Source organism: Chrysoperla carnea, chromosome 4 (genome assembly GCF_905475395.1).
Source record: "Chrysoperla carnea chromosome 4, inChrCarn1.1, whole genome shotgun sequence".
In the NCBI taxonomy this organism is placed as follows: domain Eukaryota; kingdom Metazoa; phylum Arthropoda; class Insecta; order Neuroptera; family Chrysopidae; genus Chrysoperla; species Chrysoperla carnea.
In genome coordinates, this window is record NC_058340.1 from 44,227,276 (window position 1) to 44,243,725 (window position 16,450).

Consider the following 16,450-nt stretch of genomic DNA (forward strand, 5'->3'; position numbering starts at 1 on the left):
CAAAACATACACTCGTTCTCTAAAAATGTACCGCTTAAGGAAAAACAGGCTAGAGAAATAATATAAAAATATTATTTTGTTCTTTATGTAATTTGTATATCATATCTGTAATAAAATTGCCTATAAATAAAAAGAATGAACATTATTCACTTTTATATTATTTTCTAGCCTGTTTTTAGCCACAGGTATCACCTACGGAATTCCACACGGTTCAAGATTGTTTGTTTATTTTTTCATAAATTTATTTATAACTATTAAGGTAACTCCTGTTAAGCCCTTTTTTTTACAGGATGTGCCAAATGTAAAGGACCGAGTTTTAAGTGAAATAAATATCCACAATGAAAAAATTTGAATATTTTGACCACAGATTCTCCAGGTGGTACGCCTACCGTAGCTTCAAATTAATGCTCGGCTTTTCGTTTATAAGTAGTTGTAATACTTATACATCCGTTAATTTTGAATTTTTTAGGATGGATCGCCGAATTCTTAGAATAATCATTATAAGATTAAATCGTCTTTCCCTCGTGGACCTCTATAACTGAGATTACTACTTAATAAATCAGGTTGCATTCAAAATTTAGTAGTATTCCTTGACTTGTTTTAGGGCATCCCATACCTACCATCAAAATTTTGAAGGACTTCAAATTACCCCCTTTTTCGACAATTTTACCACATTTTACCCACAATCAGAAAATCAATTTATCGGCAATATGGGAATTTAAATACTCGAAATATTAAGTAATAGACCTATTTTTTTCAAAATAAATTTAAACGATTTTTTTCGATATGTATTATAATTTTTTTTTATTGACACAAAAAAAGTATTAAATTTAAAATTATTGTTAATTGCTTTGTAGGGTTGAAATATGATTCGGGTAACAAAAGTGACTCACCTTGTACTATGTTAGTCGATAACAATCAGAATGCAATAGAGGAATATTTTTTCAAGGATATATTTCGTTTGAACACGAATATTTCTTCCAGGGATCTGTAGTTTCGTAGCTAAACATATTGATAAAAATGCATGGATATAATTCTTTATTCAGAATTTAATATAAGTCAATTTTAAATTAAACATTCCAAATAAATTAAATTGAGATAAAATATAAATATTAATATTAAAAAAATACTAATTTACAATTTAAATTTATAAAGTGTTATAATTTTTGATCAAGAGATGCCATTGCAAGCAACAAACAAGCTCTAAAAACAAAATTTATTTTTAGATTTATTTAAAATATTAAATAAATATCATGAATGCATAAAAATGTGCATATGTTCTGATACTATTTTTTAAGTCGTATATTATTAAAAATAAGAAAATTGGTTGAAAAATGTTCTAACAATGAATGAAATTACAACAATTCTAATAAATATATTTGAAAAATGAAACGGAAGTAGGTACCGGATAATTTTACGTAGATACACGACGTTATTATTTCCGATAGTATTCGATTTTCATACATTTCCATAATAACCTTACAACAAACGCAATTTTGATAATAATTATCTAAATGTTAATAAATTTTATTAACATTTACACAATTAAATAGATAAAAGAATGTAAAGGAAAATAAAATAATTTATTGTATTTTATTGTAAAACTAAAAATTAAATGTCCCCAATAATTATGCGCACGCGTGTTTTTTACGTCATAGACGACATAGCCAGATTACATAAAGCATTTTTAAGAAGCAGGCTCGTGACTTTCTTTAGTTGAATGATGTACGCCATTTTATATATTGTACTTTGATTGTAATATTTGAGTGTTACCCGTTTTTAAATGGTACATAGTTTAAAATTAGTGATTTATGCCGGTGTGTTGCTGCTTTTGTGATTGGTGTCAATATCTTAATATTCATAATACACTTATTATATTTTTATACTTATGAAATTTAAAACTACTAAAATGAAATATTTAGTGTCGTGTATTATTACTTTCAATTTGCTATTTTTGGCAAATTTTGTTTCTTCCGCTGATGTTAAATGTAAGCAAATTATTTTTCATACTTTTTATACATATCATTCATCAATGATGAGATCTGTCAAAAAAGTTAAATGACAGAACGTCCTATTAATAATTATTACTAACCCTTAACCCCATAACTCATTTATGAATTAGGTCAGAGCAAGTATTTTAAAAAACTATCCAAGAAACTTATCTCATGTTGACATTCATTGCCAATCACGTTTTTTTAAAATACTTGAAAAAATTTTTTTATTCAATTAATTTGAGAGATAATTTTTTTGAATTTGGGTAACAATTTTCAAATTGAATTGAATTGAAGTCAGCTGTTTATATTTTTGAATTGTGAATATAGTTTCATTATGTAGATTTTATCGTAACTATCTGTGAAGTTTTGTAAAGAAATCAATACTGAAATAAATGGTTATATCTGTATATATCCCTGGGTCAACTTAATTTTGTTACACCCCTGTCTTCGTCATTTTAATACAATTTGTTATTCATAATGTCTATTTAATCAGAGTATGATTTCATTTTTTTTTTTCATATTCATGTTTTGGATGAATAAAGCATTTTATTGATTTTCTTTCGTATTATCCGGTTTTCTTTTTTTACGATTATATGACCCTTGACACTAAAATTTACTCTCAAGATGTGGTTTCTTATTAACATTGTTCCACTTCCAATAAGATTTATTTACGTTTGATCATTATTTTGAGATACTTAACGAATGTCCTTTAATTATATGAAACTAGTTGAGAATCAACAGTACAATCACACCACTTTTCGGTTCTAAAATTAATAATTTTATGTGTAGATTCAATAAATTCATGTTTATTTTTTTAAATGAATAGGTACTAAATTTTCAACTTAAAATATTATTTAATATAAATTTTCGATTTTGTCTTCTACTGCAATCATAACCTATCAATATATTTTGTAATCGATATTTATTATGCTGGTTTCTTGAATTTATTCTTCAACAATATACGCCTAGGCATGGCAAATGTTGAAACAGTACATGGAAATAGAAATATTCATTTCAAAGCCCCCCGAAATTTATTTAAAATATCTCAAAAATTTTAATATTTATGAATCAAATTTTTAAGTTATTCCAGGAACATAAATGGGTTTTATCACCAATTATTTCCATTTGCGGATATTTGTTTTTTTTAATTTATTGGGTATTGCTCAAAGTCAGTTCCGTGATTTGACTTCGGATGAAAATTATACTTGTCTCAAATTTTTATATCTTCCCAAGTACCATAAAATCCATTAAATATTAATATCAAACTTCTTTTAGGCTAATTTAATTATTTTCTTATCAAATTTTCGAATTAATCATTTTGCACATGAAATATGTTTCATAAAAAGTAAAATCTGCCTGATTGCCTGTCCGTTTATACCTCATATGAATTTGATTAAACTAATTCAGTCTAGTTTACTTTATTTGAAGATTGAGTAAAGGATGTTCCCAAATATTCACGTTCTCTAAGGAGTTAGGATCATCTTTAATTCGTGTACATACATTCTCATTAATGCCCTTTCTAAACAGGAAATTTTTTTAAAATTACCTCCTTTATATAAATTTTTAGATTTGAGCTGTTAAAAGTTTGCTTTTTTAACATATAAAACCTATATTGAAGTGTTTTTAAAAGTATGCTTTATTATGTAACAAGGTTAACATTCTTAAGATTAATTTGGAAAACTAATATTTATTAGTTAAAAGCATGACTAATATTTTCCTATAAAGAAAACTATAACAAGCGGCGCTCGTTTTTCTATAAAATACATTTAAAGTGATGAAAAGAATGGCATTTGCGTGCTAATTTCTTCTATAAGTGATTTTCGCTAAGTCATAGGATTCACTATTTTAAAAACAGTGGCATTTATCGAAAAATTTTACTCTTAATTTTTGTCTAATTTTCTCAAGTTCTAACAGAATTCACCCTTAAAATTTGAAACGTAAGTCCCATATATCTTCAAACATTCATTTTTTTCCTTGCATCATATACTGAGCTTTGATACTTGAAGCTGAGTTGTTCATGGTATTGGCCTGTAACAGAAAATTTTCTATTATTTTCAGTTTTTGTACTACAGCGTAGATGAAATTTATCCTGAAAGTTTCATTCTTTACTGATTTTAAACTCCCATTCTTTACATTTTCCATCCATAAACTTTCCAATCATAATTTACATTTTGACTCCCCTATTTTATAAGCCTCAGTTTATAAAAATATACATGTTAAATTCTATTTTTGAGATAGAATCATATTAGCAAGGAACAATATTGGATGTATTAGACAAATAATGTATGTAAAAATAATTTCTCTTTCCTGAATCTTCGGTGTGATAGTTACCGACCTCCTGAAGTAGTTATAGACGACACATCGCACATACCATAAAATAATATAATTGGTGATAGAGTTATTTGCGGTAGATGTAGATAACGTTTCCTTCTTTTCATGTTAAATACTTTTAAGCTCTTATCAAACGTAGATACTGTAGTTAAGTAGGTAATTTATCAATTTTATCTCTAGTTTTTACAATAGTGCTATAAAATTATCTTATTATTTTGTCATGTGTCCTATTTGAATTGAAGTGCTATATTTATTATTTGCTTGTTTGATTTACACTTAAAATTTTTATTTTATCGATGATTTTTAATACTTTTTCAAGGATTTTTATCCAATTAACAAATTTAAGTTACATTGAAAAATGCTTGGCACTGAATTACACAGTCAGGTTGTTCTGGGTATCGGATAACTCCTGCAGTGTTAAAAGGAACGAGGAAACGGACTCGTTGGCACGACAGGAGTCATGCAATTCCCATAACAAAATGATTCGTAATTTACCGAATCAAGGAGTGGCTACGATAAGCCTATCTTGATTACTAGGATTTTGCGCAGGCCACGTGGCATGCCAAGTTGTGCATAGCCAAAGCTAGACCATTTGACTGTTTTGGTTGAAAATAACTAAAACAAAGGCCAGAAGGCAGGTGAGATTCTTGACAAGACACTGTTGATTGAACTACCATCTTCATAACTATGGGATTATATCTTCATAACTTTGGGATCTCAAATGATCCCACTTGTAGAACTTGAATGGGGGACAATAAAACTTCCATAAATGTTATTTGCATCTGTAGAAGCCTGCAAGTGTCTGGCCTCGGCAAAATCCTATTCGTTGTGTGCGTAGTCATGGTAGGGACAATAAAAACGATGCCATCGCTTCCAGTGACAAATTTTAGCGATAAAGGAGGCTGTTATGACTAATTTGCAATTCTTTACATGTTAATGTTATAGAAAATTTCAAATTAAAATTATTAAACTTAATGCATTAAAAATTGTGAAAATAATAAATCAAAATGCAGAAATATTATTTTTCAAATGTAAATTATATATAATTATTTATTTAAATTTGTGAGACAATAATATTTAATTTTCAATGTAAGTCATAAATGCAATCCATACAATTATATATGCATCCATACAATTCTATAATATTAAAGTAGTGTATTGTTACCATGAAAACGCCTCCAATAAAACTCACGCACGGTGCGAATAGATTTATCTGCTTAAAGAAGTTCCCCTTATCCGGAAACATTTCGTCTTCGGGTGTCAAGTTGTTCTCAAGTAGGGTACAGAGGACTGCTTGGTCTAGGTGCTAGTGATTTATTTGCTGTATTCTTCTTTTATCTGTATTATTGTTATTACATTGGTGCAAAAAGTTGGTTTTTATCTATAAGAGTTGTGATTTGTTTTTTGTGTCTCGTTTTCAATTTGATGGAAATTACAATCTTCCGGATACCATAATACTGACATCCTTCGTTTATCCAGATAATTTAGAAAACCTTGTCACTATTATGGAAAAAGTGGTAAAAATTAAATAATGAAAGAGATTGATAAAAAATTAATTCATTCTGTTTTATAATTCTAGTAAACTCTTCTGTCAGTACTTGTGATGACATCACTGTGAATACTGAGCATATAAAACTGATATTTTATGACTAATATTTAAAAACAACATAAATTTAATTTTTATCACATCCATTGTTTTGAATATTGTTTATTTTTATTGTTTATTGGGTTGTAAATTTTAAATATACGTATATTTTTAAATTTCATAGTTGAAGGTACATATTTGTATGTTCTCATTGTTAGGTCAAAAGCCCATAATGCAATTTCTGATTCTTTTTGTCTGACCATTTGTAGAATTGATAGAGATAAGTTTGGTAATAACTGAGGCTCTGGAATTTAACAAAATTGAGCTTTTCGATTTTCGTATGTCCACGATGTTTTTTATTATTCCGTTTATGTAATTGTTATTGACAACATAATAAGTAAAAACAAAAGCTAAAATTTGAAAAATAAAAAAATTGAAAATTCCGTTTTCAACCGACTCCAGCAGTTCCATCTTACCTTACGCGTAATGAATGCTTGGATTTACATAGGCTCTAAACCAAATGAGAAGCCTATACGTTATAATATACATATTCTCTTCAAAAGTATTAAAGGAAAATTTAAAAAAACACAAAATTTTACTTTCAAATTGGGAACAGCAATAGCTGATTTGAATACTTGCATTTTCTAGTTTTGGAATCTGTTGCCCAAAATGTTTTATCACTCCTTGCCGCATTGTTCGGAAGGTAGAAGTGTGAGAAATGTTATCTCTAAACTTTGTAGAAAGTTTAGAAGCATGCCGAAATTTTAAAAATTATTTTACAAGAAATCTGCGAAGATCTCTCAAAAGTTTGTTTATTTGCTTGTAAATGAGTTATAACAATTTACTCGCAAAAAAAAAAACGTATAAAAATGAGCTCTTCGGACCACGATATTATTCTACATTCTAAGTAAAATTGTGCACATTGGATTTAAATGCCTATATCTCCTGAAATAATCATCGCACTAAAATTTGTCTCATATAATTCGAAAACTTAATTTAACTTTAAGCCCTTACCTATTGTTTTATAAAAAATTAGTTTTATGAAAGTTTTATATTGCTATCAAGGTATCTTTCGCAGAGATATAGCTGTTAGAAATTTTGGTAAAATTTTGTATTTTTAAAATAATAGGGGAGCCCAAACTGTCTGATTAAGAAAACTCCGATTAAGATTTATAGGACCTCTTATATATAGGTCTCGCGAGAGCCTAAGTGGCCGAGCGGTCTAAGGCATTAGTTATAGACCGTTAGTTTACTTAGACTTAGGTTGCGGGTTCGAATCCAGGCAGCGGCAGTGTGAACAATTATAATTAATGGGAGTGCAGAATTGATCACATTGTCGTCGCTTGGATAAGAACGTAGTAACCGACTCCACCCACATCAAAAATGTAATTGTAAATATAATTTGTAATTAAATAAATAAAGATTCACAAATAATGATGTGGGTGGCCTCTGTTATAGGCGTATATGCCAGAGAAACGGAGGTTAAACCCCATTATTATTATTATTATATATAGGTCTCGCCGACGCTCGAGTTACCACACATTTAATATTTGAGTTTATATACATCGAATATCAAGAACAGTTGTATTTTAAAGTTCACAAAACACCTCTTTATTTATATTGATCTATAAAGTAGAATGTAACATGCCCAGGGAGATATTATTGTGGGCCTATGAAATTTTACAAGGTCGTAAAATGTACTTTTATTTTTTTCAGACAAAAATTGTATTACGCTTAACTTATGTATGAAACTTGAATGGTTAAGGTTTTGTATTTTGAGAGTAATGCGTGCCAAATAAATCAAAATCTTGACGCGATTTTTGCACACCTTTATTACCTGTTACCCGCCAAAGTAAACGCGCCCCAAACTTTTTACCCGACTGTCGAGGTGTGTTTATTTTTTTGCGCGTATTTTGTATATATGTATATTTGTTTGCAAATGTCTTTTACCTTGATCTTCCAAACTGGGTGGACACTTAAGGTAACGTAATACTGGTCTTAAAAACCCAATTGTTCTTAGATAGTTGTAATACGACGAAATAGTAATAGGTTAATAAAAAAATTAACTAAACCTATCGAGTAGAGTATAAATCCTAGTAGAATATAAATCCTAGAAAAAAGTATGGGGTCCATTTTTGGGAAGATTTTAATGGATCCCGGCTGTAAAATCGAGATGTAAACTACTGTACTTGTTTTTTTCTTTTCTGTTTTTACTTAACGCAGTCGGGTATTTTGTGTTTTGTTTTATTTTTTAATAGCATCTTGTTAAAAAGATTTTATGATTTAACGTGTCTGGGATCTTACTCTATAATGACTAAAAATACTAGTGAAAACATCGTCACGTATTTATGCGTAAACGAATGCTGTTTTAAGAGAAATGCCCTGTCTCTTAGTCTCAGAGCATGTTATGTTAAAATGTGACTCCGTGTATACTACTCTGATATGATACTAATTCATTTTCATTAGTTAATGCATGTAGTGGTGACACAGAAAAGCATAGTCACTCATACAGATTTATATGTTGTGTCAAGGATATTTCTAATAGTAAAAATAACTTTTAATAAAAAGTTCAAAATAGATATTTAAATGTTATAATCAACATGGTATCGTATCGTACTTCATTCTAGTCTTAAAAATTTTTTATTTTTAGTTATTTTAATTTTTGGTTTATTGTTCTGCTAGTATAAGTAATACTTCCGGTAAATACTTTTCGCTTTTATCCTAAAGAACCCAGCAATATTAGATAGGAAAATGGCTTTCTGTGAAACTATTTCTAACCTATCCTAAAATATTCTTTAGATCATTCTGATCAAAAGTTCTCACGGCGACAAAAATTTTTAACGAGTAGTTTTCGAGATGCGGGGGGCTATCAAAGCTACACATATATTATAGTTTTAGTATATGACTAGAAAAATGGCTCCCTGTGCAACTTTTTCAAACTTCCTTCAATATGTTCTTCGGATCGTTCTGATCAAAAGCTCTCACGACCACAAAAAATTTTAACGAGTAGTTTTCGAGGTACGGGCGATCAAAGCTACACATATATTACATTTATAATACCTTTATGACTAGGAAAATGGCTTTCTGTGAAACTTTTTCAAACTTAATCCAAAATGTTCTTCGGGTCGTTCTGATCAAAAGCTCTTTCGACCACAAAATTTGTTAACGGATAGTTTTTGAACTACGTGCTATCAAAACTACACATACATTATAGTTATAGCTCGTACCTCGAAAAGTACTCGTTAAAAAAGTTTTGTGGTCGTAATAGTTTTGGATCAGAACGATTTGAAGAACTTAAAGAACTTCTTTCTTAAATAGCTGGTAAAAAGATCTTATTAAGAGTGTGTTAAGTGAGAGATTTTTATATGTGATTTAACTTCGCTTAAAATACAATAACCGAGCTAAATTTTTGTTCAAGTATTCATAAAATGATGTATTCCAATGTTATAAAAATCTGCCTGTTCGATTGTAAGAGAAAATTTACTAGGTTAAAAATTTTTTTTTGCGAGATCACTATGAAAGCTTAGGCGTGAACGCAATACTGTATTGTTTCGATGATTTTGATTTGCTAAAAAACTTTAAGCATTGATGATTTTTACCAGTAAATATATCGGAACATGAGCAACAGTTAGGGCGCATGAGCCGATTTTAGTATCGTGAGTGTCAGGTCCATATTGACTGGTGATATCCACAATACTTCTGGCGAATAGTACTATTTAACACTGTAATGTCGTTGGTAATGGAATACCAGCAATATTTATTAAAATGACAAAAAAGATTAAAAATAATAGAGTGACGAGCAGTGTGACAACAAACATAGCGTTTTCACCTATACTGAATAAAAAACAAAGCGGGAAAAATAAGTAGCATTGCGACATCTGCAATGCAGTATGGGAGTTAAGACCACACTGTCGAGCTGGACTATTCATAAATGTAAGTGGCGCTTAAGTTTTTATACCATACAGTACTTTTAAATAACGCCATAGTTATGGATCTTACGACAATATTATGTACGTCTTCCAGTGTAGAACTGCCGAAAAATGTACAAAATTATTTTTAAGTAAAGTCTCCAATCAATTATTTCCTTGAAAGGAATTATGATTTTAAGTCGACGTTAACCATATCCTGAGCTATAAAAGTCGATTCATTGCTACCGATTTCAAAGCGGAATGACTCACAAGGCAATTATCGATTGTAGTCTGCACTACAAAATAATTTTTACAATTAAAGTAAGAAAATTTATAGAAAATAGAGTAATAATAAATACAATTAAAATTATTAAATAAATTATTATTAATTTCGTAAAAAAATGACGCACGAAATGTATGCATGCATCATCATTGAAGACAAAAAAAAATGTAATAATTTTCAAATCAGAAATTTAAATCTATTGTATTGGAAAACTTCCAAAAAAATACGCCATAATTGAATACTTACTCTACATTGTGAACTCTACATTTATTTACTATTCAAAACGTGGTTAGCATAGGCCATACTGGCGTATATCCGAGAATATTTTTAAGATATCAGCGCCGCGGTATTAAAAAAAATGAACTTTTTATCATGTCATTAAGTTGATCATTTTCATTGAATAAAAATATTACAGGCGTTGATATATTTATTTATTTTATAGAAATTTGGTTTAATTCGTGCCCGCTTCGTTGGGCACACTAACTATTTTGATGTGAATCTATACTTCTTCAATTAACGAAATGTTTAATTTCGATTTTATATTTATTTGTAAATTTTTCAAATTTTAAATAGGAAAATATAGTGCCAGTCAGTGAATACACAGATTTCCACATCACCCGTTGGGTACTGTGTATTGGGATGCGTTCCCGTTATTTATTGTGGCGGAATTCCCAGTAGGCCTACGCCAAGAAAAAATTGCCACCATAAAACTAAGGACAATTTTTTTTTTTATAAAAAATATCCGTTGGAATAGGAATTCCGTAAAATCCGTTGTTAGTGGACGTGATGAGTCAGTCAGTGGTTTAAGTCCGATTTAAGTCCGATTTGAATAAAATTTGGTATCAAGAATGGTTTTGGTATTTGAAAGGTCAAGTTCGTTAATGAGAAAAATCGACAAATAAACAAGGAGTGTCGTGGTCCGCAAAGTACAAAATTATTTTTTGATAAGTCTTAAGCAATAAAGTACTCTTGTGATTTTTTCTCTAAACGCTTAGTTTTCGAAAGAAAAATGCAATATTCGATTTTTAGAAAATGTGTTTTTTTTTTCAATCTCTGAGGGATTTCGCTTAGCTAACGCAGCTCTTGCGCTACGAATTTTTTGTCATAAAAGAGTGTTTTTTATGTGCAATTTATATTATTCTCTTTAATAAATGACCCACTTTATAGAATTGGAGTTTTAAATTAAGATTTTGGCACCATAATGGCATAAATTTAATATCGTTGACCAAGCAACTATGTCGACGAAATTTTATGTGGAAGTAAATTTTTAACGAATTTATTTGGTTTTCAATCAACTAGCAATTTCGACCCATAACGAGGGTTGTTATAAGTTTGTCCGCTATGTGTCTGTCTGTGGCATCGTAGCTCTTAAACGGATGAAAGGATTTAGTCTTATAAATAGGAAGAGGATGCTTCTCCAAATTTGGTGAATAGGTTGGTTGACATAATAATTATTTCAAGGCTGCTTTTTTAAGCCAACCAACCTATTTATCAAGAATGAACCAATTTTGATATCATGATTATTTGTTTAAAAAGTAATTGAATGGAGAGTATTCTTAGCTATGTTTCAAGTGCGAGGTTTCGTTTCCGAAATAATTAAAAAGAGGAAGCAATGATGTTCAAAATATATTCAGTTTGAAGAGAGGGTTAAAGAAAAAGCAATTGTCGGGGATTTTTTACTTGTTGAAATTGTTTGACATTTAGAAAAGCAATGCAATTTTGATGTTGTTCGATATGGGTTCTTATTAAAACCCTAGATAAAATATCTCTTAGATAGATAAACCCAATGGAGTAGATAATCAAAATTGATAGTAGCTTGGTTCAATGGGTTCCATATCATGTAATCTATAATAATTGGTTTCGAAGTAAGTAAATAAAAAGTTGTAAACATATTTGAATAAAACGAGTATCTCTATAAACTAGAATGAGAATGTTACGATAATGTTTAATTAATTTAATTGAACGTTAATTAATAGTAATTATTACACATACAAATACGAATAGTACACACAAATAACTAATTAATATAAACTTCATTTGATGAATTCTATTATACGCATGCGCACTAAATATACAAAATTTATACATGTATGTATATATTGTTTTGTTTAGTGTTGTGCAATATAAAACAATTTAATGAGATATTTTCACCACTTTTTATTCAATAATGGAATACAATATAATATGTATGGCGCCAATTTTATAACATCATGCTCATTTCGAAAATATTGTAATAAATTAAATTTTGAAGAAACAAAAAAAAATTACACTTGAATAACAGAGTTCTTAAAGACGTTCCCAAAAAATTAAATTTCCTTAGGATCATCTTTAAATCGTGTATATGCATTCTCCTTAATGCCCGTTAGGTTAGATCGCTCTGGTAGCTCAATTTGTTAAGGCGTAACCAATTCCGTCCACGGTATTATTAATTAGTCAATTTTCGGTTGTATGTCGGTCAATTGGGTCTTGTAAACCGTTAGAATATAACAAAAGTTTATATACCAAAAATGTTCCTTATAAAATAATAAATAACTTTTGTTCGAAACATTTTTTTTTTTGTAAAAATCACTGTTTACCCGTGAGGGCGCAAATTACATTGTATGAATTATATGGGAATATTATTATGTATGGCTATTTAAGAGTGACTATCTTTCTTTACTTACATGACGTAAAAAAACAAACGATTGCGTAATCAACATTGTGTATTAAAAGTATTTCAACAATTTACTCTGTAAATTGTTTGTTTTCACTTGTTTAATTTAATTTTACCTGCGTATACCTGTTTATATTGTGTATAGTTTCTGTCTCTAGGATTTTTCCATGATCTATAAAACTTGCCATCATTGTCACTGTCTGTCATTTCAACAATTAACTCAATCATTTGTTTGTTTTTACTTGTCTTAAGTGGTTTTTTATTCATTTTTAAGTGGTAAAAAAATTTGAAAAAAATTAATGGGTATTTGTTTTACAGCGTTTTTAAAATCGCGCACTACTCTGCCCCATCCTGCCAGTACATTTAATAATTTTAAAGATATATCGTGTGCATTTCCTAGAATCGATTGATGTAAAACGTCATAATCTTACCCAAAATTAAGTAGTTGTTTTAATATAAACCATTTTGTATTTAATATGCAAATATTTGTAAACATAGAATAATAAAGCTTTATATATGTATATTATATAAATTAAATAATGTAATCGTCTTCCTTCTTGCTATTCTGACACTCCTTTTCGGCTTTCATGATCAGTTTCTATATTATCTCTATCTCTATACATTATAAATGCGAAAGTAAGCATGTTTGTTTGTTTGTTTGTTTGTTACGCTTTCACGTTAAAACTAGCGATTGGTTTTTAATGAAACTGTACAGCAATATAGCTCATACTTCAGAATAACACAGGAGATATAATTTATAAAGATGTATTAATAAAAAAAAACAGACATTTGACATTACCATAAATTACAGATTTCTGTAAAAATAGTCAATATTTCACAGCCATCTTTCTGATATACTCAATGAATAATATATGATTATATTTTATCTGTATAAAACAATCCTTGCCATTATTTCGAGTGTTATAGAAAGGTGATAAGCGAGAGCAATCTTTATCAATCTTTACTTTTAAACCCAGCGAAGCGGGTGGGTGTCACTCTAGTAGTAAAATATAATTAATACTCTCTAGTCTATATTCAGAACAAAAAGTTAAATACAAGAAATTTTTGATATTGAGTGAGTGAATAGTGAAATTACTTCGGAATTGTGCGTGTTTTATGTAATAGAAGGTATATATACACATTTTACAATTTACATAAATTAATATTACACCTTACAAAACCAACGAAAACTATTACTCAATGTCAATTAATACTTAAATAATTTCATAGATACAAGTTGATTTAAGTTCATCGTATTTTGTATTACTAACCGGGAAAAAGTTGTAACAAAATACATGATTAAAGTTGAAAATAAGGTACAACAAATTTCAACTATAAGTTTAAACTTCTCTTGGCACTCGTACCTTAAATCATAAAAAATATGAGGCTTTATAAACTTACAACGTAAATATTTTGAAAGTTAAGCTTATCCTACTTAAAATTGTTTGAGAAGTTATTAAAAAGTCTATTCCAAGACACATTTCGTATGCAAAAATGTAGAAAAATAATTGAATATACAAACAATATTTCTGTAAATATTAAAAAGATTATCACCCTTATCCCTTTTCTACCCACCCCTTTTCTTATTTTATCTTTTCTTATATTAAATTTACAATCATAATGAGTAATTTTAAACAAAATTTCAAATTCACATCCTTTTGTTTAATACGTATTTCGACAACAATGCAGTAGTATGAATTACCAAATTTCGTTATTATTTTTCTAGAAGATATGTTATTCGTCGCTAATCAGGTGATACTTTCACGTTTCAGAGCATTTAATTTTTAGTTATACGATTATACCAAACAATGTAAAAAAAGATTTTTATGAAAAAATTTTAATAGAGAAACAAACATTGACATTAAATCATCCTGTAAATTGAAAATATACTAATAATAATCATAAAAGAACCTCACCTTTTTCGTTCAAAATAATGATTAAAATGTGTTTATTATTAGGGATATACATATAAGAATTTACGTGCTGCGGTCTAGTGATGTTTCGAATATACGCATTCGCAAACAACGACGCAAATACTTTTACATAAATTGCAAAATCAAACTTCACTAATATGTACTTTGCTCCTTTTTTTAAATCATTTTTTAATTTGACTGTTGGATGGACAAATGCAATTCATTGTAAACTAATCTCACATCATAAAAATTGAAATTTTCTGTATATGGGAAAATTTTACTCTTATTTTTCGTCTAATTTTCCCAAGTACTAACAGAATCCACCCTCAAAATTTGAAACGTAAGTCTGAAATATTTTCATACACTTTGGAATCTCCTTAAAAGGATTATTTTATATCACGAAAATATTACATTTATGCTATTTACAACTTTTAGGGTGGGTAACGTTCAAAGCTCTGTTACAGTTTTATACTTTTTATATAAATTGTTATAAAAAAATAATATACATTAAATCAATAGTTATTTAAGTGTGACTTCTATACACAAAAAAACGTACGTCAAAAAACAGTGGGTGGATTTTTAATTTGAAGGGTTTGTAACTTATACAGTGTGTCGCATTTAAGATGAAGACATCCTCATATTTTCATTATTTATAAATGTGTATAAACAGTGTCGAATATCAGATGCTGTATTGTTTTATAAATTAGATAAGTTTAAAGAAATAAAAACATTTAAGTCAAATTAAATGTTACAAGCTTGGTACAAGATTTAATATACCTTGATAAATATTTCATATATACAGGGTATAAAAATACTTGATTATATAAAAAATTTTGATAGTTGTGGTTGGATATCAGCAGTTAAGAGGTAAAAACATCACTACATAGTATAAAATAAAGTTGCTTCCCACTGTTTGCCCATATGTGTGCTTAGATCTTTAAAACCACGAAACGGATTTTGATGCGATTTTTTTAATAGATAGGGTGATTCAAGAGGAAGGTTTATATGTATAATACATGCATAATATAAAAAAGAAACACTGATAATTTAAGCGGTTAACTTTATGTGATAAAAAGTGAAAGTGAGCGGTTTATGCGTAAAAAAAATCGAATTTTTATAAAGATATTCTGTAGTATATTTAGTATTAGCATTGCACCCATGCAAATCCGGGGCGGGTTGCTAGTTTTAATTATAATTAAAATCTCGGCATCTAAGAATGTCACCCCAACTATAAGCGCCAGTGGCAGATATTACACTTAATTTGATTTTAGAAGAAAGCTTCATGAGTTAAGAGGTTATAAATATCCATTTTAATTAAAATTAAAATTTCAGATTCTTCTAGCATCCCCCAAAGTATAAATACCGGTAGCGGATAGCAATGACTAATTTCAGAACATCGCGTTTTTTTTTGGTTTTATGCTTTTTGTCTTATTAAAAATGCCAATTGATCGTTTTATTTTATCTAATTTGCCGCTTTTCTGGTGGTATGTTCGCAGGTTTTTTTAAAGAAATGATTTGCAAGTCCGAGTACAACTCTGTAATAAAATAATGATTAAAACTTACAAGACAGTCGTAGAACGTGTATTTAGTATTAACACATATATTTATAATAATATAAAGTATAAATATGTTATTTAAATAAGTGCGGTCAAACTTGAAGAAACCTATTAAGTAAATCTAAATAAAAGCAAACATTTACCTTATATAAAGATTTTTTTTTTAAATACACAAGCAACAAATTGTAATTTATATTCGCATGTTTTCTAATACACCTACCACCTAT

General features: G+C 28.8%; 1 protein-coding gene across 1 annotated transcript in view; it reads left to right on the forward strand.

Annotated features, from left to right (window-relative positions):
• Positions 1 to 1,715: 1,715 nt before the first annotated feature.
• LOC123297445 (basigin) overlaps positions 1,716 to 16,450 on the forward strand; it is a 55,820-nt gene continuing 41,085 nt past the window's right edge. The window contains exon 1 of the mRNA XM_044879108.1: positions 1,716 to 1,988. Coding sequence (XP_044735043.1) covers positions 1,889 to 1,988 — 100 coding nt within the window. The 5' untranslated portion in view covers positions 1,716 to 1,888. The remainder of the gene's footprint in view (positions 1,989 to 16,450) is intronic.